The sequence below is a fragment of the Sarcophilus harrisii genome, chromosome 5 (assembly GCF_902635505.1).
Source record: "Sarcophilus harrisii chromosome 5, mSarHar1.11, whole genome shotgun sequence".
NCBI classification, from domain to species: Eukaryota; Metazoa; Chordata; class Mammalia; order Dasyuromorphia; family Dasyuridae; genus Sarcophilus; species Sarcophilus harrisii.
In genome coordinates, this window is record NC_045430.1 from 57,321,811 (window position 1) to 57,348,710 (window position 26,900).

General features: G+C 36.7%; 1 protein-coding gene across 2 annotated transcripts in view; it reads right to left on the reverse strand.

The window, feature by feature from the left end:
- The window catches only part of TMEM19 (transmembrane protein 19), a 57,958-nt gene that overhangs the window by 7,828 nt on the left and 23,230 nt on the right, over positions 1–26,900 (reverse strand). Inside the window, exons 1-3 of one of the 2 annotated variants that reach the window (XM_003772463.4) lie at positions 19,962–20,075; positions 19,180–19,330; positions 14,586–14,699 (exon numbers count right to left, since the gene is read on the reverse strand). In XM_003772463.4, coding sequence (XP_003772511.2) covers positions 14,586–14,699; positions 19,180–19,309 — 244 coding nt within the window. In that variant the 5' untranslated portion in view covers positions 19,310–19,330; positions 19,962–20,075. Of the gene's footprint in view, positions 1–14,585; positions 14,700–19,179; positions 19,331–19,961; positions 20,076–26,900 lie in introns of those variants that run through there. The other variant, XM_031938975.1, reaches the window with a different exon arrangement.

Genomic DNA, 26,900 nt, shown 5'->3' on the forward strand with positions numbered 1-26,900 from the left:
AAAACATGTATCCTAAAAACAAATTTCTGCACTGGCCATGTTCAAAAATATGTCTCATTTTATACATTATCAAGATTCCAATTACTTCTTCCATAGCTCATTTCTTTTCCTATGTTTTTTCCCTAGCACTCTCATTTTATTGATTAAAAAACATTTTTAAACCTTTTCATAAAGTCTTGCTTTATTCTTCCAGGAATTCTAGTTGTATCTGGGTCCAATTGTTTTCCATTGAGGCTTGGCTTGTAGTTGTTTTATTATCATTCTCTTCTGTTCTTGTGCTTTGGAGTATCCAGGGTACCATAATAGCTTTTCATAGTTTTTGTTTGTTTGTTCATTCTTCCAGCCTACTTTTTGACTTTAAACTTGATTTTAGGGCCATGTGCTTCTCAATGGAATGTCTTGGGCTGGTTCTGTTGTTTCATTTCTGGGATGGTTTTATTTCAGGATGTCAATGACAACTCAGGCTGGGAACCTGCAAAATTTCAGTGCTCTCAAAGTGGTCTGATGCAAGGCAAACTCCTTGGTTTGAGTTTTGCAAGCTCCTGACCTGGTTTGGGATCAAAGCAACAGCAAAATGTCCACAGGCTTCATTTCCTAAGTTGGTCAAGGCAGAAAAAAATGACTCTGTGAGCTTTTTTTGGATTTCCTCATCAAACTTCTCTCTAGTGCTTTTTTAAAGGTCTGTTTAGAAGAATTTTTTGTTTGTTTTTTGTTTTTTTGGTTTTTTTTTTTTTGCGGGGAGGGAGTTCACTAAACTGCCTGGTACTTCCTGGTACTCTGACATCTTGGTTCTATCTCCCACTGTTGACTTTGAAAATTCCTTAACAATTTTTAATTGTTGACTAAGATACTACAATCAGGGACCATCCTCCCTGTTTTTCTTCTATATCATACAATCACAGATTTAGAGCTGGAAGAGACTTCAGAGTTCTCATTTGACAGATGAAGAATCTGAGTCCCAGTAGTTAAGTTTGCATGCTCAATTTACAGAGAGACAAAATTTGAAGCCAGGTCCCTAGAATCCAAATCCAGTGTGTCAAATTGCTTTTCATTGTCTATGCCACTCCATAATACCTGACACATTTTAGGGCAACATGAAGCAAAATATTTTTTTTTTAAGTTTTAATTTTCTTTTTTATTATTGGTTACACTTTTCAATGACTTCTATTCTGAAACACAACTCTCCCTTATAACAAAGAACTGCATTTAGCCAAACACATCAACATAATATTGTTGTCTAAGTCTAAAGATGCATACCTTATTTCCCACTTATAGCTTACCATCTCTCTAGTAGAAATCAACAAACTGTTACTGAAATATTCCAGAGATATGAACAGCTGTTGATATTTTAGGTAAGCTTATACACATATATTTTTTGTGTGTGTGTGTGTGTGTGTGTGTGTGTGTGTGTGTGTATGCGCGTGCGCGCGTGTGTGTAGGTAGAGCAAGAGAAAAATGAGAGAATAATTTGGGGAATATGAGGACCAGGATCTCTCCGTCCTATAACTGTACTGTAATGTTCAGCTTTGTCAATCTTTTAATAGCAAAGATAGTTCAACTGGTTTGTCACATAGTAAAGAAAGTAGACCCTTTGAGGCACAAATTCCTAAATATATAGAATAAGAAGCTCCCTAAAGAAGGAAACTATCCTTTGGCCAATTCAGATAGGCATTTTCTGGATAACTTAAAAGGTTAAATTACTTTCCTAGTCATCGAAACAGTATGTGTCAGACCCAGGACTTGAACCCACCCCTTTCAGGCTTGGGAGGTCAGTTCTTGGACTGACTTTAAAAGACAAGCTAATTCATTCCTTTGTATATTAGCCCTTTAGTGTCACCTTCCTAAATAAAGACTTAAGTTCTCTACAATTTCTTTGTCTCCTCCTCCGTCTCTAACCTCACCAATAAGTTCTTACATCTCTTTTAGGAAAACAATGTACTATTGTTAATACTAAAAACAAACCACTAGATCAGAGAATTCTTAACCTTTTCTGTGTCATGAACCCCTTTGGCAGGCTGTCAAAAGAATGAACCTGGGGGAAGATTCTGGGAAGATAGTGGAGTAGGTAAATTTCAACCTCTCTAGATTTCTCCCACAAATGGAACAAATTTGCACATCAGGGTGAATATAGAACAAGGTGAAAAATCAAGAAGACTTGGGGCAGAAAAGGGGTCCTCCTGGTACAGCCCAAGAAAGTCTGAAGACTTCAGGCATGGATTAACCAATGTGAAGTGAAAATCTCTTCAAGTTAGCTCATCAGAAACACGAAGTAGGGAACCCTGAGTCTCAGCAGGAACCACAGAAACTTTCACCTCTCAGACTGTGTGGAATTTAGGGTCTAAGTCCAGGAAGTCTGACGGAACTTTGTGACTGATTAGGAACATCAGGCTGGTGAGATATGGCTTGGGCACAAGAAGGAACCAGCACACGTGGTAAGTGCTGAAGTAGTAGGGCAAAGATGCTGCTGGTTGGGAGCATTTGCAGAAGTTCTTGGTTTGGGATTCAGGTCAAAGAGGAAGGCTGAAGGGAAGGTAACCCCACGTTAGAGGTGCTTACAATATTACTCTTATTAAAAAAAAGAATGAACCAGCAAAGATAAATCTCACCATAGAAACTTACTATGAAAAAATAGGGACGACTAGCGTTCATTTTCAGAGTAGAACACTGAAGTAAAAAGAGCTTCTTCCAGCCCATGGTAAATGGCTCCCTGTCCAGAGAGAATTTATAGAATTCAAAAGAGAATTTAAAAATCAAATGGGAGGCATTGGGGAAAAACAAAACCAAAACCAAAAAAAAAAAAATCAAACATAAGATTATGAAAAAAAATTTAACTAGAAAAAGAGACAGAATCTTAAAGATGAAAATAACACTTTGAAAATTAGAATTGGGCAAAGGGAAGTCAGTGAATCTGTAAGAAACCAGGAAATAACAAAAGAGAATATAAAGAATGAAAAAATAGGACAGAATGTAAAACATCTTATAAGAAAAACAAAAGATCTGAAAAACATCAAATAGAGAAAATATAAGAATAACTGGACTGCCAGAAAGCTGTGACCAAAAAGAGAATCTTGACACAATAATGCAGGAAATAATCCTAGAAAATTGTCCTGGAGGGGCAGCTAGATGGTATAGTGGATAGAGCACCAGCCCTGAAGTCAGGAGGACCAGAGTTCAAATCTGGCCTCAGACACTTAACACTTCCTAGCTGTGTGACCCTGGGCAAGTCACCCCCAATTGCCTCAGCAAAAAAAAAAAAAAAAAAAAGAAAAAAAATTGTCCTGGAGTGACAGAACATGAGAGAAAAGTAGAAATAGAAAATAATCCACTAATCACCACTGCAAAGAGATCCTTTGTGAGAAACACATAGGAATATTACTCCAAATTTTGAAACCCCCAGATCAAAAAGAAAATTTTTCAATTAACAATTTAAAAAAATTCAAATATGCTGAGGCTACAATTAGAATTGTACAGGACTTAGCAGCAGCCACAATAAAAGATTGCAGGTCCTAGAATTATATCTACCAACAATAAAAAAAAAAAAAAAAAAAAAAAAAAAAAAAAAAAAAAAACTAGGCCTGTGACCAAAAATATAGCAAGCAAAATTATCTATAATATTGAATGAGAAAAAATGGACATTCAATAAACTAGGAGATTTTCAACACTTGCTATCAATCAAATCAGAACTCAGTAGAAAATTTAACATATAAGCACCAATGTTCAAGATTAAAATTAAACCTCACATCAGGAATGAGTAAAATTACATTACATATATACCAGGAATGATATAGCACCCTCCAAAATTTATAAAGAAATATGGTGGAAGGGAAAAGCAGAGAGAGATGTGAAGAGAGATGGAGAAGATAAGAAGGGATCCATGGATGGGGTGAGGTTAAGTAATAGCAAAGCAAGTTAAAAAGCAGAATTAAAGAAGAAAACTCAGCAGAGTTAGGAAAGTAAAGATGCACATAAACACTACATCATAGGAGTTGAATTTAGTAAGAAAAGAAAAGTATGGCTAGTAATCATTCACCTTAAACAGTCAAACTTGAAGATTCAATTAAGAGAGAAACTTTTATAAAGTCAGTCATACCAATATTGTTTAAGATACATATTTGCATATGGGTAAATGTGTGTATAAGTTTTGAGTATATCTATCTAAATATATGTGTATGGGATTGCAGATGAGTATGAATGTGTGTCTATCTATTAAATATATTTATATTGGAGATTCTGGGGGAAAATGAAAGAAAAAAAAGAACAAAATAAAAAAAGGGCACAGCAGAGAAAAGAACAACTACAAGGAAAAAAAAATTGGACATTCATGAATATAATTTATTTTACTATTATGTATCCTTTCTTAAATTGGAAATTCATTTTTATATTTTGAATCCTCCCTGACATTCCATCGGGCACATGACAATATTCTGCTGTTTTATTTTTCTTGTCCGTCTTTCAATTCTCTATTAAATGAAAAAATAATAAAGAAAACAAAAGTAGGAATCCCTTCTCAGAAATTTTTTTTCCCCAAAATTTTAATTGAAGGAAATGCTAAGTTTTAGTTAGCGGTAATTGAAAATAAAATTCTATTCTTTCTCCTTTTTTCTTTTATTGCTGAGGCAATTGAGGGCAAGTGACTTGCCCTTCTTGAATACTAAGGCTTTGCTCCAGTACAAATTGTACTTCTTGAATACCCTAAAATCTATCCATAGGAACCTGGAGACCCTGGGAAAGAATCCTTATATCAGAAAAATCAGCATGTGCTAGGGAAATTACAACTCCGAGACACGAATTATAATCTATCCATAGCCCAAGACATATGATGTTGGAATCTTTACAAACTGTTAAGTCATTAGAGTTGATAGAGACAATAATTATCTAATTTAGCATGGTTCAGTATGATTAATCTGATCCTACAAGGAGATGTTATGGGCCAGAACTTGAAACAAGGTACTAAGTACAACTGATGGAAATAATGCTTGTGTTCACACCTTTAGATAGCTCTAATAAGCAAGTAGTATTTAAGTACTCATTGGAGTTCACACTGTTTGGGAGATTTCAGGGTTTAGTATAAGATAGCTGAATTCACACCTCCCTTGAAGCTCTTAGGGCCAGAGAGCACGCTGGGAGATATCCCACAATCCCACTCTAGGAGAAGCAGCACAACTAGAGCTTCAGGGAGCCACTCAAGAGTTTTTACTTGGGAACATTCCCAAGGGTCGGAGATTCAGCACTTTGGGAAATTGAGAGCCAGAAGCCCTCTCTTGGAGGCAAGAGAGATTCATTCCATCTGGAGGCTGAAGAAAGCAGAGGCAAAGGACAAAGCTGCAAGAGCTCTTGGAACCAAGCAGAGAGATAATAGGCCTCTGAGCTAACTGGGCCCAAGGAAAGAAACAAGACTTGGAAGGAGAAAATGTTTGCATTTTATCAGCTGGCTGCATTTTGGATGATTATTTACTTGTAACTGAAACTAAGGCTGCCTCCAGAAAACCTCCCTGAGAAACCTCTCTCCCAGAGAGAACCATTATATATTATTTTAAAGAAGAAAAAACACCACAATATGATTAACCTTTACTGACTTTCTTGAAAAGCCCTTCCAGATATTATGTAGTCATTTTTATCTGAAGAATGAAGACCTAAGAAACCTCTTGATGAAAGTGAAATAAGTGAGTGTAAAAGAGGGCTTGAAGTTTCACATCAAAGGAAAAAACAAAACAAAACAACTAAGATCTTGAAATTGATTACATCATTTCCTGGCAAAAAGAGGGACAAGAATTGGAAGAAGTCAGATTTTATATTCTTAAACTCAAAAGACAGTAAACTATCTGTCATGAAATTAAGATAGCTACTCCTTGGGAGGAAAGTTATGTCCATAAGTCAAAGGTATGGCTTTTCTAGTAACAATGTATGGCTGTAGAAGCTAGATTATTAGGAAAGCTGAGCATCCACAGAATTAATGTTTTTGAATTTTGGTGCTAGATTTTTTTTTTTTTTTTTTTTTTTTTTTTGCTGAGGCAATTGGGGTTAGTGACTTGCCCAGGATTGCACAGTTAGGAAATAAGGACAGATATGAATTCAGGTCCTCCTGACTTCAGGGCTGGTGATCGATATATCTACTCCGCCACCTAGCTGCCCTATAGATTAGATTTTGAGAATCCCTTGGATAGCAAGGAGATCAAATAAGTTAATACTTAAATTCAGATTATTCACTTAAAGGTCAAATACTGGAGCTGAAATATTTTGGCAACATAATGAGAATACAGGACTCACCAGGATATTGGGAAAGATTGAAGGCAAAAAGTAAAGAAGATGGTAGAGAATGAGATTAATAACTGTCATAGAAACAACAAACAGGAACTTGGACAGACTAAAGACAGTAGAGAGCCTGATGTGCTGTGGTCCATAAGATCATGAACAATCAAATACACCTGAACAACCTTTTTGAAGTTTCATGGGCAACTCTAGCATCTAAAGATGTCAGAGTTAATTTAAACTTTGCTGGAACTAAAATAGAACACAGATTGTTTTTTAAATTTTTTTTTATTATAGCTTTTTATTGACAACATATACATAGGTAATTTTTGTAACATTGTCCCTTGCACTCACTTCTGTTCCAACTTTCCCCTTCCCTCCTTTCACCCCCTCCCCTAGATGGCAGGCAGTCTCATACATGTTAAACATGTTAAAGTATATCTTAGATACAATATATGGAATACAGATTGTTTTAAGAGACAGCTGCAGGCTGCTGGAAATATCTTGGTGCCTTCTGACACCAATGGACTTGAGAGAGGTATTACTGAAAAAAGTCTTCATTGAGAACATACCCTCTTTTAACACATAACTTGATTTTTCATCAGCAAACATTAAACTTCTATCAAGAAAGTTCATCTAAAGAGAATGAGGCCTTTTAGGTCTCAACTGAAGCTTCACCATCATCAATCATCAACCTGCATTTATCCATCTTTTTCACTGCTTTCCTCACAATACTCCTATTGTGAAACAAGCCAGGGATGTACGATTAGAGACTGTTTTTCTACCAAAAGTGTTAAGTGATATACTAGTTTAAAGGGCCATAGAGGATAATTTCGTCCCCCCAGGCAAGCAATAAGAAAGCTACTCAGAGGGGCAGGTAAGTGGTCCAGTGGATAGAGCATCAGCTTTGAAGTCAGGAGGACCTGAGTTCAAATCTGACCTCAGATACTTAACACTTCTTAGCTATGTGACCCTGGGCAAGTCACTTGCCCTCAATTGCCTCAGCAATAAAAGAAAAAAAAAAAACTACTCATATCAACTTCGTGTTTATTACTTTATTATCTTTACATTGTGAATTACAAAATCAGGTTGGTAGGAGAGTGACTCACTGGATGGGCACAGGTCTGCTATTTTAACTGATTATTCTGGCTACTTAAGAGATTTAGCAAAACCAGTAGGTAAAATAAGAACAATTAGAAGTCAGACATAACTGACATATTTGTTATGGGATCTTGGACAAATCTCTTCTCCCCCTCAGTGTTCAAGGAAACCCTCTAAATCTACATATTACAGAGAAAGTGCTAATTTGCATTTGTGGGGGGGATTTTTCTCATATGGCACTTTCCTATTCCTAAGACATCACAGGTACAGTTCCTATTCCCTAGTCTTACTAATTTGGTGTTAGTCTAGACTGCTTTTGAATGACTGTAAAGGTTATGTATCCTGTAAATTCTGGAGCAAAGCCTTAGGCCATTCATGCTAGATTCACAGCTCTGTATGCTAAATCAGCTTTTATTCTATACATTAAGCCCTGCGGAGTACAAGGCTGGTTGTTGCCAGTTAAAAAGTTAGACCCTATCATTATCATCCAAAGTCCTATCTTTTCTTTTCTAGCAGATGTGTCAAATGGGAAAACAAATTAGCAAGCCAAAAATAGTAATTCTGTTGTTCAATGATTCAGTTCTGTCCAACTCTTCTGAGTCCTTGGACTACAACATAACAGGCCCTTCTATCCTACAATATCTTGAGAAGTCCATCCAACTTCATATTACATTTTTTCATGACTCCATCTATCCCTCTCATTCTCTACTTAATCATCATCCCTTCTTAATATCAGGGTCTTTCCCAATGAGTCCCATCTTGTGGCCAAAGTATTTAAGCTTCAGCTTCAATACCTGACCTTCCAGTAAATGGGCTGAATTTAAATATTGATTTGACCCCCTTGCTATCCAAGGGACTATTAAAAATATTCTCCAGCACAAATTGAAAGCATCAATTCTGGAGCACTCAGTTTTCATCAAAATTCAACTCCAACAACCATACATCACTACTGGCATCACTGTCAGCAAAGTGCTATCTCTGTTTTTTAATATGCAGTCCAATTTTGTCATAACTTTCTTCCCAGGGAACAAATGACTTTTAATTTCAATGGCTGTAGTCACGCGCTGCAGTAGAGTCCAAGAACAGAAAATCTGATATTGTCTCCATTTCTTATCCCTCTTTTTGCCAGAAGTGATGGGATTAATTGCTAAGATCTTATTTGATATGAAGTTTCATGCCATGTTTTACAGTTTCCTCTTCCACATTCATCAAGATGCTTCTTCAAATACATAAAGGATGATAATAGTGTCTGGAAAAGCTTCTCAAGGAAGTTGATGGGTTTGGTCTGTCATGAACCACGATTAGGTTGTAGTTGTGTCTCATGGTTTTAACAAGAAGCTTCTTAATTCCTCTCTACTTTTTGCCGGAATAGTATTATCTTCATAACTGAGATTTTTGTTATTTCTCCCAGCAGCTTTAATTCCAACTTTTGATTTGCCCTGTTTGGCATTTAACATAATGTACTAGTAAACAAGTTAAATAAGGTGACGATATATAGCCTTGTCATATTCCTTTTCCAATCTGAAACCAATCACTTTTCCCTTTTCAGTTCTAATTATTGCTTCTTGGTCTGAATAAGTTTCTCAAAAGATAAGCAGAATGATTTGGTACTTCCATCTCTTGGAGAATTTGCCATATCACATAGCCAAAGGCTTTAGTATAGTCAACGAAGCAGCAGTAGATAGGTTTCCCCCCCCCCCTAGAATTCCCTTAGTTTCTCCATAATCCAGCAAATGTTGGCAATTTGGTCTCTACTTCCACTGCCTCTTCAAAAACCAGCCTGCTTTCTTATAATTTTACCTACTACACACTGCCTATTTGCCCCCAGATAATAATAGCTAACCACTTTTAAGACCTACAAAGTGTTTTACAGACATTATACCATCTACCTTCACGAAAATCCTATGATGTGGAATTTCAGATCTTTGTAGTAGTATAGGCAAGTCACTTAATTTTTGTATGCTTCAGGGTCCTCATTTGTAAAATGAGAATAGTAAAAACACCCAACCTTGCATGGTTGGTATGAGGATCAAATGAGATGTTAGCTATTATTATTATTATTTATTTTAATCATAGGTAGTATTAGTCTTATTTTAAAGTTGAAGAAACAGGGAAGTTACCAGAGGAAAAATTCAAAGCCAGACCTATAATGACTTCCTTTCCAATACTCTTCTCTCACAATTTGCTCAAATGGAAGGTGTATAGGTTATGCTGGAATTTCAACCTCCATGCCTACTTCCTCTTTGGAAGGTGCGGTAGAGATGAAATGGAACAGGATCTACCAGCTAGGCTATAGCCTCATACCTGCAGATACCTAAAATATTGTTAAATCTCAAGGCCACATGAGCTATACGGCTTCTTTTCCCTTCCATCCAACCCAACCACAACTTCAAATTGAAAAACCAATCTTTTCCTGACATTTAATAGAGGCCAGCATGGTAGACAGGAACTCACCACAGAAATCTAGAGCCCCAAGGACCAAGACTAGTGAACAAGGAGAAAAAGGTGATGTGTCACCAAACTGCCTCCTTAGCATACACATGACTAAACATTAAAGCTAAAGATGACAGGAAAAAATAATGATGATTGTTGGAGGGGATGCAGGAAAACTGGGTCATTGATGCATTGTTGGTGGAGTTGTGAACGAATCCAACCATTTTGGAGAGTAGTTTGGAACTATGCTCAAAAAGTTATCAAACTGTGCATACCCTTTGATCCAGCAGTGTTACTACTGGGATTATATCCCAAAGAGATTATAAAGAAGGGAAAGGGACATGTATGTGCACGAATGTTTGTGGCAGCCCTTTTTGTAGTGGCTAAAAACTGGAAACTGAATGAATGTCCATCAGCTGGAGAATGGCTGAATAAATTGTGGTATATGAATATTATGGAATATTACTGTTCTGTAAGAAATGACCAACAGGATGATTTCAGAAAGGCCTGGAGAGACTTACACGAACTGATGCTGAGTGAAATGAGCAGGACCAGGAGATCATTATATACTTCAACAACAATACTATATGATGACCAGTTCTGATTGACCAGGCCATCCTCAGCAACGAGATCAACCAAATCATTTCCAATGGAGCAGTAATGAACTCAACCAGCTATGCCCAGAAAAAGAACTCTGGGAGATGACTAAAAACCATTACATTGAATTCCCAATCCCTATATTTATGCCCACCTGCATTTTTTATTTCCTTCACAAGCTAATTGTACAATATTTCAGAGTCTGATTCTTTTTGTACAGCAAAATAACGGTTTGGTCATGTATATTTATTGTGTATCTAATTTATATTTTAATATATTTAACATCTACTGGTCATCCTGCCATCTAGGGGAGGGGGTGGGGGTAAGAGGTAAAAAATTGGAACAAGAGGTTTGGCAATTGTTAATGCTGTAAAGTTACCCATGCATATATCCTGTAAATAAAAGGCTATTAAATTTAAAAAAAAATAAACATTAAAGCTAAAGACTAACAATCCAGAGTTCTATTCTGTCCAGGCCTGAATCCCTTCTATAGAGCCTCCTTGTAATGGAAAAAATCTCAATACCAAAGTGCGAACTGTTTCACCAACAAAAAGGATATATAAAATATAAACTTTCAGTCAAAAGAAGAATTCAGCAGACAAATAGAGTAAATATCCAACATTGAAATAAAGCTTAAGAGGCATTTACTAAGTATGGTATCAGTCAGGTAGGAAATGGAGGGCTACATGAGAAATAGCAGGAAGATTACATGAATCAGAATGTAGAATGTATGATGGTAGTAGCAATGTATCAGAAGGCCCAAAAGGTAGATTGAGTCAAAATGAAAAGGAAAGATTTTAATAACAATTTTGAAGAGTTACCTAGAAATAAACTTTATTAGTAATTGTTCACCATTAATTAATTTGTGTACTATTATCAGGGTCAAGTCCAGATGAAGACAGTTTCAATAAATCATTGTCATTTCCATCCAGAATAAAAAGAAAATTTATAATACATACAAAACCCGAACTTTTTTTTTCCAATACAAATTTTAAGAACTCATGAAGCCTTATTTCACAATTCCTATTATATCATCTTTCTTGCTAGGATGACTTGATCATACTTATTTTAAATTTAACCTGGGAAGGATCAGGTTGAAAAAAAAATGCCCTAAATGCCAAACAGAAGAATTTGTATTTGGAGCTTATTGAATATGGGGAATTAGTTAGTACTTTTTGCAGGTGGGTGAAGGATAGACTGAGGTACTGATATGTCTAGACAAGAGTTGATCAGAACTAGAATGAAAGCAGTTGTTTGTGAGCAAAGGAAGGGGATATTATGGAGAAATAAATGATTAAATTCGGCAGCTGATTCAATAATTGGAAGACTCAGAGATGTCACCAAAGTTGTGAAGCTGCTGGCTAGAAGGATGGTAGCTTCCCAATAGTAAAAGGAAAGTTTAGAATGGTGAAAAGATGTTTTCTATTTTGGACATGCTGACTTTGAGATGCCTATAAACACTTAGTGTGAAATGTTCACCAATTAGTTTGTGATAAGTGACTGTAAGATGCTATGCTTTTAAAATAATTTCCTCCCCCTATATAGCAGGGATTACAATCCTCAATTAAAGAATGAGATATAATTGTTACAACTCTCCCTGTCTTCAACTAACTCAATTCCCTTACTATTTCTCATTCCATGTTCTAATGTAATGAAAGAAAATGCTTTAATAGTTCTACTGATTATAAAAATAACATCTCATTATAATCACTTACCTCTGAACCCCTAACTCAGATAATTATATTATGCTGAAGAAATATCTTTTCTCCATAAGTCTGTGTTTATCACTATATGTGTCAGATCTGTAATCATCAAGTTTAAATGAGAAAAGCTATTGGATATACTATAATAGTGTAATAAATACTAAGAGGCGTAAATAATAATTCACAATATATTAGCTGTGAGAACTATCACAAAGTCACCTTTAATCATCACTATAAATGCTTACCTCTCAATTGTGGAAACACCCAACCATCACTTGGTTCTTTTTTTTTTTTTTTAATATCAATTAAAATATTCTCAAAATTTCTCTTCAGTTCTCCTTGAAAGATGGGAATTAAACCCAGTTCTCTCAAGAAATAAGTTCTGTCTATAAAACCATGCATACCTTTTAATCCAGCAGTGTCCCAAAGAGATTATAAAAAAGGGAAAAGGACCTACATGTACAAAGATGTTTTAACTGTCCTTTTTGTAGTGAAAAGGATTTATGGGTGCCCATCAGTTAGGGAATGGATGAATTAGTTGTAGTAGTTGAATGTAATGAAATATTGTTCTTTAAGAAATGATGAGCAGGCTGATTTCAAAAAAACTTGAAAAGACTTACATGAACTGATGCTAAGTGAAGTGAGCAGAACCAAGAGAACACAGAAACAAGATGATCAACTGTGATAGACTTGGCTCTTTTCAACAATAAAATGATTCAAGGCAATTCCAATAGACTTGTGATGGAAAATGCCATCTGCATCTAGAGAGACAACTATGTAGACTGAATATGGATCAAAGCATAATATTTTCACCTTTTTGTTGTTAGCTTTTTTCTTGTGACTTTTTTTCCTCCTTTTTAATCTAATTTTTCTTGCACAGCATGGAAATATGTATAGAAGAATTGCACATGTTTAACCTATATTAGACTGCTTGTTCTCTAGAGAAAGAGAGAAAAATCTAGAATACAAGGTTTTGTAAAGGTGAATGCTGATAAATATCTTTGCATATATTTGGAAAAATAAGAAAACTTTAAAAAAAAGTTCTGTCACTTTCTTTTCTTTGTTCTCTTTTCAAACTTCAGTTTAACAGTCTCTCCAAAATTCAGTCTCCAACCAGATTTCTCAAAGAGTAACAGTTAACCTGTCACCCCAAGATTCCATTGTCTCTTAAAGATACAGTACTAATATCTATAGTACTTGTGTGAAGACCTGAAGCCAGTATTACACATTCTTAAAAAAACAAAAACAAAAACAAAAAAACTTGTATTCTTTTTCAATATCAGTATGAAACTATCAGACACAAAGGTAGATAAGATAGTTACTTAAAGTTCATAGTATAAGCTACGGGTTGATTGTCAGTAAAGATATTATAAAGATTATTATATTATATAAGATTGTGGTAAAGATATCAATGGAAGAAGAGTCTACCTTGTGTTCCTCCTCATAGCTTTACCTGAATAGTATTAAAATGAATCTTTTAGAGATGAGGAAGTAACCTATAGGTAGTGTATTATATTTTGTATGTATTCTGAACCTACCCGTTTATGTCTTATATCTGATAGAAAGCTTCCACTGTTTTGTTTATTCTTTTAGGACAGAGCCCAGCACCTTAGAAGGGAATGCAGATTGTCAACAATATCTTGATGCTGACAGTATGCAACATGTTTCTAAATAAAGCAGGTTAAGTGTGTGACCACAGTTCTGGTCAGATATTTGATTAAGATTTAAGGAAATCAGCCTTGACCACTCAATTCTTTTTTGTCCAGTGACTGCCCTGGAACTCCAAATTCTAGCAACATTACTGCTGATTGCCAAGCTTCACGCTTTCAGACTTTCCTGAAACTCAAACCTGGAAAGACAACTCCTAAGATTATGAGCAAAAGGGCAATTATCCCAAACAAAAGACAAAAATGTCATGATCCTGAGGATTCTCTCCTCATTATCTACTGAAAAATCATTTGATTAAAATACTGACTTTTTAATCAAATTTGATACAATTCTTGGATTGTAAATTAAGTTCCATGACCCATTTCTATCATTAGAAAATGTTAATAAACTTTACATGTTTATCATTTTGAGATTATATGAAGTAGTGGATGGGTGGACTCAGAGTTAGGAAGACAGAGGTCCAAATTCTAATTCTAACACTAATTTTGGGACCCTGGCCAAGTCACTTACCTCTATGTAACTCAAATAACACCATAGGATTTATATGCTTTTAAGTATTAAGAAAAGTTGGGTCACTCTAGGAAACATAGATCTCTTCATAAGGTTATTTTCAAAATCATCATTTCACATAATTAAAAAATAAGAATTAGAATAATAATATAAACCTAATAACATTTTCATATTGTATATTTGCTAAAACATCATATGGTAGTTTAGAAAGAGGTTCACTTAGAGGTACTAATTTAGTTTAGCAAGAAGGATATAAATTCATATAACAAGCAGAGATGAAATATTCATTCCACAGGTATTTAAATGCTAAAAGAAAATAAATACCTCCCAAGGCACCAGTGTGGTCCAGACTCTTCTTTTTTAAACCATTAAATGCAATCAAAACAGGAACTATCACAGAAAACAGCCATCGCCATGGAGAAATAGGGTGTAAGGAACCTGAAAAAAATCAAATTAATAGCAAATATCTTGTTAAGCATGGTAAAAGTGATGATAAGCTTCTGCAATGACCTCCCTTATATCCATCAAAAGATAGACATAGGAGCAGCTAAATGGAGCAGTGGACAGAGTACCAGCCTAGAAATCTGGATGATCTGATTTCAAATCAGATGGATGAGCCTACAAATAGATTCTGTCCAAATGTGCATAAATTAGCTAGTAAATTTGCATAAATTAGCCTAGTAAGGGAATAGACTAATGGGTTTGAAGTCAGGAAGACCTGAGTTCAAATCTAGCCGGATGCTTACAACCTAAGTGATCCTAAGCATAGTCATTTAACCTATCTTTCTTAGTTTCCTCAAAGGTAAAATGGGGATAACAATAACATCTACTTACTAAGATTGTTGTGTAGATCATTTGCACATTGTCCTGTACATAGTAGGCACTTTATAAATGCTTGTTCTTTCTTTTCCTCCAACCCAATCTTTCTTTGCAGGTTTTAAGTAAAAGGGTCTTCAAACGTAGAGAAGGCCTACCTGGCTACATCAATAACAATCTATACATTGGCGGGTTTCCAACTTGACCACCAACAAGGAGTCAATGATATAATGTAGGGGAGTTGCCCAATACAAAAGCAATTATGGAATTACAGTTACTATTATTCACCTTAACATCTAACACAACGCATGGTATACAGTATTAAGCTCTTAAATGCCCACTGACTATAGTATCCATTGATTGACAAATTATTTTTTTCATAATCTGCTATAAATTCAGTAATGCTTTATAATTAATATACAAGACATTATGTACTCTATCCACAGAAGGTATATTTGCTTATTTATGGATTTGAGATCCTCTTGCACCTAATTCTGCACCACCCTTACCCCTAAAGGTATTCAACCCACAGGTTGGAAACTACTGACTGTGTAATCTTAAATCTCTGAGTGGCTATTAAAAATGTACTTTGATGACCAGCACTGGTAGTGGAAATAGCCTCAACTTTTTAAGTTTCCTTCCTCTCCAAGTTTGAAGATATGCTCCAGGAACATCAAAAACTAGTTGCACTTTGTAAAATTACCTTCAAGCCAAAAAAAAGTAACACTGCCCTCTTAAACATGAACTGCACCCCCCCCCCTCACCCCCTCCCCACTCCACATTATGAAAAAACCCAATCTTTCTTTCTGAAATTCTTCTATTGAAAAAGTGAAAAATCAAATAAAGAATTAAAGTAGCATAAATTATTCAAAAAGTAAAGCCCTAAACCAAAGTCACAAAACTATTTTGTAGTTTTGTAATCTGTTGAGATTATACACTAAGAATCCCAAGAGCTATATTAAATGAAACAATATTTTGCACCCAGTCTCGGTGAAGTTTAATCCAATCATTTTTGGAATTCCTGCCCTGAGGCTTAGAAGTCTAGCTTCCTAACCAAATGACTGTAAACTAGCCCATATTTACTTTTTATTGCCTCCAGGAGCAAATACAAAATACTTGATTTGGCCTTCAGAACCCATCATAACCTAGCCCCCAGTCTTACACTTCATTGCCCATATGATCTCAGATCCAGTGACACTGGCTTTCTGATAGATGGTTTCCCGTCTCTCATTTTCGGCATTTTCTTTTTCTTTCCCTCATGCCTAAGATGCACTCTCTCCTCCAGTTGAACTACTGACCTTCCTGACTTCCTTTAAGTCCCAAGAAACCTTCTTTAACCTCTCAATTTCAGTGCCTTCCTTCTGTTAATTATTTCCTATTTATTCTATACATAGTTTGCCTTGTATATATTTGTTTGTATGTTCTCTTCCCATTAGATTGTAAGCTCCTTGAGGGCAGGGTCTCTTGATCACTAAGGAAAACTGCAATATTCTAAATTCTAAAAAGAGAGGGGGAAATAATCTTTGAAAGAATCCACTCATCACCTTTGGAAAGAGATCCCATAAGGAAAACCCCATCAAAAACTGTTTTGAAACTCTAAAACTACAACCTCAAGGAAAAAATGTTGCAAGCTCCCAAACAAAAGCAATTAAAATATCAAAGAGCAATAGTCAGGATTAACCAGAATCTGGAAGCTTCTTACAATAAAAGATCGGAGGGAATGGGATACCATATTTCAAAAGGCAAAGGACCTGGGGCTACAACCAAGAATTAACTACCCAGTGAGATTTAACATCACCACTCAGGGGAGGAGATGGAGTTTCAATCAAGTAAGAGACTCTCAATCATTTCTATTGGAAAAAAAAAAAAAAAGAACTAAACAGAAATTTTAATCTACAATTCACAGAGAAGCATAGAAAGGTAAATGGGGGGGAGGGGAGGGGGGAATATATATAAAAGGTTAAACTGTTTATACTCCTAGAAGGGAAAATGATATCTGTAACCCTTGAGAACTATATCTGTCACTGGAGCAGAGAGGGGGAAATCACACGGACTAATGTTGTGAATGATTCCTAATGTGATGATATCAAAGAAAAAGACAATAAGGCATGGAAAAAGGTCTGTCCTTGAAAGAGAAAAGGGGAGGTATAATGGGAAAATGAGTTCACATGAAAGACCTATTACAATCCAGGGAAAGGAGGATTAGCATTGTCTGAAGCTAGATCTTATCAGTTTAGGTTCTAAGAGGGAATAACAATCTTTCAGTTGGGTACAGAAATTTATCTATCCCTATAAAGAAGTAGGAGATCAAAGAGGAAAAAAAAGGGAGAGGCAGGATAGAAGGGAGGGCAGAAACATGGGAAAAGGTAAGAGAAGTGGGGAAAGGGTAAAATTAGTGGTGGAATAGGTTAAAAAAAAATTGGGAAAAGGCTACACAAGTTGTGACATATAATTGCAAAGAAATCCTATTGTGCTATAAGAAATCAACAGAATGCTTTCAGAAAAACCTGGGCAGACTTACATGAACTCATGAATTCACAAAGTCAAATGAATTCACATTGTAAACGGTGAAAACAATATTGTATGATGATCAACTGCAAATGACTTAGCTCCTCACTAATTCAATGATCCCAGACAACTTCATTGAAAATGCTGACCAAATTCAGAGAAAGTACTATGGAATCTGAATACAAGTTGAGGCAAATTCTTTTTACTTTTGTTTTTTCCTTTCTCTTGGTTTTTCTCTTTTGTTTTCAATCTTCTTTCACAACATGACTAATGGGGAAATAGGTTATACATATACTATTATGTTAAACCTATGTCAGATTGCCTGCTGTTTTAGGAAAAGGGAGAGGGAAGTGAAAGGGAGAAAAAAATTGGAGCTCAAAATCTGACAAAGATGAATACTGAATACTATCTTCACATGTAATTGGGGGAAAAATACTATTAAATAAAAAAAAAAAGTTAAAAAACAACCTATATGTGCCAGGTGCTGGGTATACAAAGAAAGCTCACAGTCTAATGAAGGAGATAACAATAAAAAATTATATACATTAATGCTGGGTTTGGAGTCATGAAGATATGAATTCAAATCTTAAGACACTTTGTGACACAAGTCACTTAACCTTGATTGCCTTAGTTTCTACAAGAAAATGGGGATAAAAATAGTGCCCAGGTAGGCATGGTTGTAAAGTTCAAATAAGATTATTTTTGTAAAGTGCTTTACAAACTATAAAGTACTGGATAAATGCCAGGTATTATTATTTTCAAGTATTATTTACAATATCTGACATTCTATTTCACTTGAAATATTTCTATTTTCAAATATTTCTGATGGTCAAGAGAAATAGCATGAAGCAGTAACTAAAAAGTCAGCCTTAAAGTTAGTAAGACCTGCTTTCAAATCCTCTCTCTGTTAACTTACTAGCTATTTGACTTTAGACAGGTCACTTAATCTGACAGTGAAGATTCTCCAAGTGGTAGAACAGGTACAGACTGACCTTGGTACAGCACATTTACTCACAGATATTTCGTCATACTAATGAAATCATGGATCTGATCCAAGAAAAACAGCTATCAAATTAATCCAACTTATTAATGGTCAGATTAGAAAATCTACCAAATTTTAGGCAGGTATTTGTGGAGCCATAATGGTCGTCTCCAAATTTGATGATCTTTTAAGGTTCTTATTAAGCTGGATAGATTTCAGAGAACTGAGGAGCTTGAATTGGGGATGGGATGGGGTGTTGTCATCTTTATTTATATTTTCTAGTCTCTAATTGAAATTTGGAATTTCCTTCAATTGCGAACAGACAACATATTATTCTGAGAAGGGGATTCAGAGGCTTCACAGGGTTGCAAAAGGAATCCAACATACATACTACCCCCGTTAAGAACCCTTGATTTAGATTCATTTGAACTCATCCACAGCCAGAACGTTAAAAAAAGCAGTAAATATGCTTTTATTTTTCAAGTTAGTTGACAGAATTAACTATACTGATAACGTAATTAGGAATTACGTATTATCAGTAGCAAAGGTGCCATTCTAATATAATTTAGGAGTTAAAGACAAAAAAATACCCCCCCCAACTCTTATACTTACCATAATAGGTGCTTGCTGTCATGGACATAATCCAGAAAGATAAAGACATGAAAAGGATCAGGCTCAGAACAACTATATTTGTCATCATTTTTATATATCCTTTGTATATATTGTTCTCAAACTCCTTCATAGGATATAAGCAATCGATCACCTGGGGAGAAAATAAACCATCGTCTTTTGGGGGAAAGCCAAAGAAAATATTCTTTTAAAGACAAACAAATCCCCTTCAACAAAGGAAAAGCCCCTAAAATGGCAAAAAGACAAGTTTCCTGTCTCCTGCGGAAGACAATCTGCAAGTGCTGTTGACAAGAAATCGACTGTCACATAGGCTCAAAAGGAAAACACGGCTATGGAGGCAGAGAAGGCGAGAGCTAGCCTGTCCATTCTTGGGGCCTGTATTCTCAAGGCTAGAAAAAGCGAAGGTTCTCTCCACCCCCTCTCCAAGGAGAGGAGGAAAGGGCATCTCTTTCACACAACCAGACTGGGCTGGCCTAGAAAACGAGGTAGGAGGTGCGCTCTGGGGCCACCAAAGCAACAACCTCGGAGGAGGCAGAAGTAGCGCCGAGTTCTTCCCACGCCCCCGCCCGTAGGAGAGGACGGTGGCAGACGGACCCAAAGCCCAGGTCACGGGGCAGCCCACCTCCAAGGGCTCTGCTTACAACATAAGCGCCGCGGGGCGGCTGAGGTTCGGGTTGAGAAGGGCGGTGTAAGTCGCCAGCTGCACCCCTCTTCCCTGCCCCCCGCTCCCACCCTGCAGCCCGGCGTGCGCAGCTCACACTTACTCGAAGAGCCTTTGCTGCACAGGGTAAGAAGTAGCTCGGGCTCCCAAAGCCAGCCAGAGCTGCAGCCCCGCCGGCCCGCTCCTCGCCCAGTCTTCTCTGCGCATGCGCAGAGCGGAGCAAATCAGGAACCCGAAGAAAGGCGCTGAGCTCACGTGAGCAGGGTTGGGACTCCAAGCCGGGACTTAGGTGGGAGGTAAGGGAGAGGCTGCGTTGCGGACTAATGCTATTTTTTCGGGTTTATCGTTAGTACCCGCGTCCTTAACTGGGATACGCAAGCCTTAGATGTGGGTGAGATTATAAGTTTAGAATTGGAAGGAAGCTTGGAGGTCATGAAGTGATTTTTTACAGAGGGGTATACAGCTGAAGCTCAGGGAGGTGATGATAAAAATACATCCGTATAGCATTTATTATGTGCCAGGCGATGACTGAAATAAAGATGCTTTACAATTACTATCTCATTTGATGTCGCCCCACCAACCCCACTGGTGATAGGTACTATTATTCCCATTTTACAGATAAGGAAACTGAGATTCGTAATTTGCCACGGGTCACAGCTACTGAGGCTGAATTTGAACTCAGGACTTACTGATTCAAATCCAGCTCCATTTAGTCCATTTAGGACTTACCTAGGGTTGCCATAGTGTCTTAGTAAATGTGTAATAATCAGTTCTCCAAAATAAAATACAGGGACCCAAAGATTTCACCTGCATTATTAACATTTTTCCCACCATCACTTTATAAAATGTAGACATAAGTAAAACTATATAATGAAGTCAAACCTTGATTTGTAGCCATTACAGATTTTTGAGATGAAACTTTGCAGTGGCTTGATTGGTATTCACACCATTACTAAACTTAAACTGATCCAGTGGCACTATGATCAGTCCTGGGGAATGGGGAGATTTTTTTTGTGTCTTCAAGTCAGTGATTTTATTAATATAAGGGAACTCCCATCGAGGAAACTTGTGCTAGCAAAAATCTGCATCCATTAGTTTTAGACAGTTCCTTGGTACATCGGGTGGTTAAGTCATTTGGCCAGGGTCACATAACCAATATATATCAGACAGTAATTGGAGCTAACTTTTACTTACTTCTAGACTTTTTTTTTTTTTTTTTTAAATTCATGACCTTAGAAAATACAAAGAGGGGAGGGGGTGAGAATGAAGAGGAACACACCAGTATAGTGGAAAGGTGATCAGATAAGAAATAATTGTGAATACAGTTCTTTCTGATTTCAAGTGTAATGCTGGAGAAACTGAGGCAAGATAGAGATTACAGTTTTTAATATTCTATTAGTGGAGTATTTGACTGTTGACCAAACCGGATCCATGGCCAAACAGCTGGCTGAATCAGACTCTTATCTCAAAGCAAGGGATTTCAGAGACTCTTATAGGGCTCCAGTGATCAGAGAAACAAAAGACAAAAAGGGCAGGCAGAACACTGGTGAACAGGAACTCCAGGAAGGACCATAAATTCAGTTATGACATGTTGAGGTTAAAGAGGAAGGATCATAAATTCTAATAAGTAAAGAAGCTAGAGACAGAATGTCTGGACCAGGAGATGGAGGGTGCCATCTAAGTATTTAAGATAAGCCATCTGGAGTTTTATGACTCTTTGGAATGCTAGTGGCCAGAACTCCCACCCCTAATTATCTCAGTCCTAATGGCCAGGAAGTAGGGGTTGTCACCAGGGAGACTGAAGCAGAACAATTCAAGGAAACTGAACTATAACTTGATGAAGAGAGTCATCTACACCTAGAGAGAGAACAATGGGAACTGAATGTGGACTATAACATAGTTATTTTCACTCTTTTTGTTGTTGTTTGCTTGTATTTTGTTTTCTTTGTCATTTTTTTTCCCTTTTGGATTTATTTTTCTTGTGCAGCATGATAATTGTGGAAATATATATAGAGGAATTGTATATGTCTAACATATATTAGATCACTTACTGACTGGGGGAGAGGGGAGAAAAAATTAGAAACACAGGGTTTTGTAGGGGTGAATCAAAAATTATCCATGTTTATATTTTGAAAATAAGTTATAATTTTTTTAAAAAAGAATTCTAACTCTTAGAAAGTAGAATTCGTTGTTCAGTTGTGATGAAATCTTTGTGATCCCATTTGGGGTTTTGTTGGCAAAGATACTAGAATGATTTGCCATTTTCTTCTCTAGCTCATTTTACAGATGAGGAAACTGAGGCAAACAGGAAAAAGTGACTTGTTCTGGATCAAGAAGCTAGTAAATGTTTGAGGCTGGATTTGAATTCAGATCTTCCTGACACTAGGCACTGTGCCACCTAGCTATGCTGGAAGATAGAATATCCTGATAAAATAAGCAGTTGATATTAGCTGATAGACATTGGTGTTTTTCTCTTCTTTAAAATAATAATAATAATTCTCTCTGGGAGAAAGCAGGTTTAATTTACTCCAAAATCGCAGCCAGCTGGTAAAAGTTCAGATCTTTTATTGTGTCCTTCAATATAGTCCTCTGCTTTCTTCAGCCTCCAGCCAGCACCAAGTTGGAAGATGCAATGAATCTCTCTTGCCTCGAAGATAGGGCTTGTGGGCTTCCTCCCAAATGCTCCTCTCCCCAGTCATGTTCTGGAGAAATTCCTCTTAGCTCTAAGAGCTTCCCTCCATATATATGATCTCCCAAAGGTTAATCCTCCTTCTGGAGAAAAGTTCTGGGATCTCCCAAGTGCTCTCTTTAAGAACTTGGGAGGTGTGAACACAAGATTATTGTCTATCAGTTCTTAGTACCTTGTTTCAAATTGGCCCAAAATACCTCCTTCTAAGATCAAATCTTATTGAACCAGTAAATTAGATAATTATTGTCTCTATCAACTCTAATGGCAACACTTTGTAAAGATTCAAAAATAATTATATGAAATTTTTGATCTTAGGAGATTGGCTGGAAACAAACAATCTAATCAACTCTAAAACGCGTTCCCCTTCCATTGAAGCAAGAAATATTTAAGTACTCTTGGGTTCACATGTTTGGGAGTTTCAGAGGAGTGGGGAATTCCAAATCCCCTCTCAGAGAAGTAGCATAAATAAGCTCAGTGGTCACTAAAAGGTTACAACATTCCCAGGGGTGGGAGGAGCACTCTGGGAGGAAGCCCACAAGCCCTTTCTTGAGACAAAGAGATTCATTGTATCTTCTCCTTGGTGCTGGCTGGAGTCAGAAGGACAAACCTTTGGATTTAAATTCAGGGGACTCTTGAACCAAGAAAAGGCTCTGGCTAACGGGTTATATTGGGGAACAATAAAGATCAACTTTTATCATGGCTGCATTTTGGGGAATTATTCTTGTAACTGAAACTAAGACTGCCTCCAGAAACTTCCCCGAGAAAACCTGCTTTCTTCCAGAGAGAACAATCATCTTATTTTAAAGAAGAGAAAAACACCAACAATTATTCTCTCTATCAACTCTAATGGCTTAACACTTTGTAAAGATTCCAACATCTCCCCTTTTCTTTTGATTTAGAACATATGGTCTGACCTCCCTGCTTCTCAAATGGAACTCCAAAAAGTGATCCGCCCCTGACTGCTCAAAGATGAAACACCATAAAAAGGTGGTCAGCCCTCCCTGACATCTCAGGAAGGGAGATGAAAACACCAAAGGAAAATAGAAAATCAAATCAGATTAGCGGGTTTCTAAAGGGGCTCACTTGAAACAGGTATGAAACAAGGTGTACATAAATCCATCAATATGGGAGGCATTACACATAGTTACACAAGCACATAGCAATATAACACAGGCTAGTAGTAATGTTAACAAATAACATAAATCAACATGAAGAATTTACACATGTCCATAAGTCCTAGAAATAGTTCAAAAGGAACCCATTGCCCATTAATTCATGTGCCAGGAATTCAATAATTCCTGTAAGTTTGAAGTAAACAATTTTTCATAACATGAATCAACATACAAAATTATACATGTCCATAAATCCTAAAAATAGTCCAAAAGGAACCCATTGTTCATTAGTTCATGTGCCAGGAATACAATAATTCCTATAAGCTCTGAAGTATTGCAATAGTCTCATCAACAATTTTTCATTTAAAGGAAATCCAATGATTCTTGCTGGTTTTCAAGAACTGAAAGAGTCTCATCTTGTGTTAGAAAATCCAATGATTCATGAAGATTTAAAAGTTATTTTAACAGTCTCATTGTCAGCCATGCTCCTTCAGTGTCAGATGTTTCTTAAATCTTCTCCTTTGTTTTGAGGTTTTTCTCTTTTTCTGTTTCTCTGTGATGGACAAGGCGAATACGGCTTGTTGGCACCCACCTGATTCCTTCTCCACCTGTGGAGATACAAGCAAACCCTCTTCCCCAAGCAGTTAACCTATCTGGTCCCTTCCATTCACCACTTTCTGGATCTCTCCACATCACCTGGCGATTATCTAAAGATAGTAGAGCTGCTCTCACTGGACATTGCTCTTCTGGTGGGTTATAAAACCTGTCTGTTGGAGCCAGTGCATCTTTATCAAAAATTTAAAAAATTAATGGTATAGAGAACTAAGAAGTTCTCTAGGGTTACCCGTAGCTCCCCCTTTCTTTTGTTTTTGGAGGAGTGTCTTAATGTCTTTGTTTCTTCTTTCTTCGATTGCCTGACCTTGAGGAGTAAAGGGTATGCCAGTGGTGTGTACAATCTTATACTGTGCACAAAAGTGTTCAAAATGTTTGGAAGTATATGCAGTTCCATTATCTGTTTTTATTTCTTGTGGCACACCCATAATTGCGAATGCTTGTATGAGGAATTCAGTGACCACTCGGGCTGTCTCTTTTTCTGCTAGCATTGCAAAAGTGAATCCTGAAAAGGTATCTATCACAACGTGGATAAAAGACAGACGACCAAAAGATTTATAATGGGTCACATCCATTTGCCAGATTTCATTGGGTCTCAAACCATGAGGGTTCTTCCCTAGAGGGAGTGTAGGAGGGTGGAAAGGAAGGCAAGCTGTACAGCTTTTTACTATGATCCTAGCTTCCTCTTTTATTAGCCCAAATTGTAAAGGTAAAGCTCGAGCAGTCTGATGGTATTTAAAATGGGATTCCTGGGCCTCTTGAAATAAAGGAGTACTAGCTAACAGAGTTAAAAGGCTATCTGCCTTTGAATTTCCATCAAAAATATGACCTGGAAATCCACTATGCAAGTGGACATGCAAGATATAAATTTTGCCTGGATGCTTTCTCACTTGCTCTTGAAGTTCCTTAAAGAGCTGATATATATTAGAAGCTGCAAATTTTATTTGGGCTGTGACAATTCTTTGTACCACACATACTGAATAGACTGAATCAGATATTATATTTATATCGCCTGGGTAATAAGTGAGAGCTAGCATGATTGCATATAATCAGTTCTGCTGAATGGACTGAAAAGTTCTGACCACTCTTTTTATTGTTAAATCATGAGAGTATACAGCACAGATATTTTGTTTAGATGCGTCTGTAAAGATAGTAGGTCCTTTCAGAGGAACCTTAGAAACTTTCTCCTCAAAAATCCATTCCCAATTATGTAATAGTCTGGTCATCTTTAATGGAGACCCGTGTGCAAAATTTGGAGTTGTGGCCAATAAAATTTGCTACTCTGGGATGGCCTCACAGCATACATTAATTTGTGTTAGTATAAAAGGTGTATATCTTATCAGGTCTTGTCCCAGATAATTTCCAAGGGTTTTTGAGTTACTCTTTCAACCACATTGGATAAAGCCAGTTCAACTTCTCTCAAAGCCTCTTAAGCTTCTTTTGTAAGCTGGTGTGGTGAATTTAAAGCAGTGTCTCCCCTTAAAATGTCATATAGGGGTTGCAATTGATTGGTAGCTAAGCCTAGCACTGGACACACCTATTGGATATCTCCTATTAATTTTTGGAAAAAGTATTTAACTTCTCTGTTCTTTTTTTTTTTTTTTTATTTTTTTTAATTTAATAGCCTTTTATTTACAGGTTATATGTGTGGGTAACTTTACAGCATTAACAACTGCCAAACCTCTTGTTCCAATTTTTCACCTCTTACCCACCACCCCCTCCCCCAGATGGCAGGATGACCAGTAGATGTTAAATATATTAAAATATAAATTAGACACACAATAAGTATACATGACCAAACCCTTATTTTGCTGTACAAAAAGAATCAGACTCTGAAATATTGTACAATTAGCTTGTGAAGGAAATCAAAAATGCAGGTGGGCATAAATACAGGGATTGGGAATTCAATGTAATGGTTTTTAGTCATCACCCAGAGTTCTTTCTCTGGGTGTAGCTGGTTCAGTTCATTACTGCTCTTTTGGAAATGATTTAGTTGATCTCGTTGCTGAGGATGGCCAGGTCCATCAGAACTGGTCATCATATAGTATTGTTGTTGAAGTATATAATTTCTCCTGGTCCTGCTCATTTCACTCAGTTCATGTAAGTCTCTCCAGGCCTTTCTGAAATCATCCTGTTGGTCATTTCTTACAGAACAATAATATTCCATAATATTCATATACCACAATTTATCCAGCCATTCTCCAACTGATGGGCATCCATTCAGTTTCCAGTTTCTAGCCACTACAAAAGGGCTGCCACAAACATTCGTGCACATACAGGTCCCTTTCCCTTCTTTATAATCTCTTTGGGATATAAGCCCAGTAGTAACACTGCTGGATCAAAGGGTATGCACTGTTTGATAACTTTTTGAGCATAGTTCCATACTACTCTCCAGAATGGTTGGATTCGTTCACAACTCCAGCAACAATGCATCAATGTCCCAGTTTTCCACATCCCCTCCAACAATCATCATTATTTTTTCCTGTCATCTTAGCCAATCTGACAGGTGTGTAGTGGTATCTTAGAGTTGTCTTAATTTGCATTTCTCTGATTAATAATGACTTGGCATCTTTTCATATGACTAGAAATAGTTTCAATTTCTTCATCTGAGAATTGTCTGTTCATATCC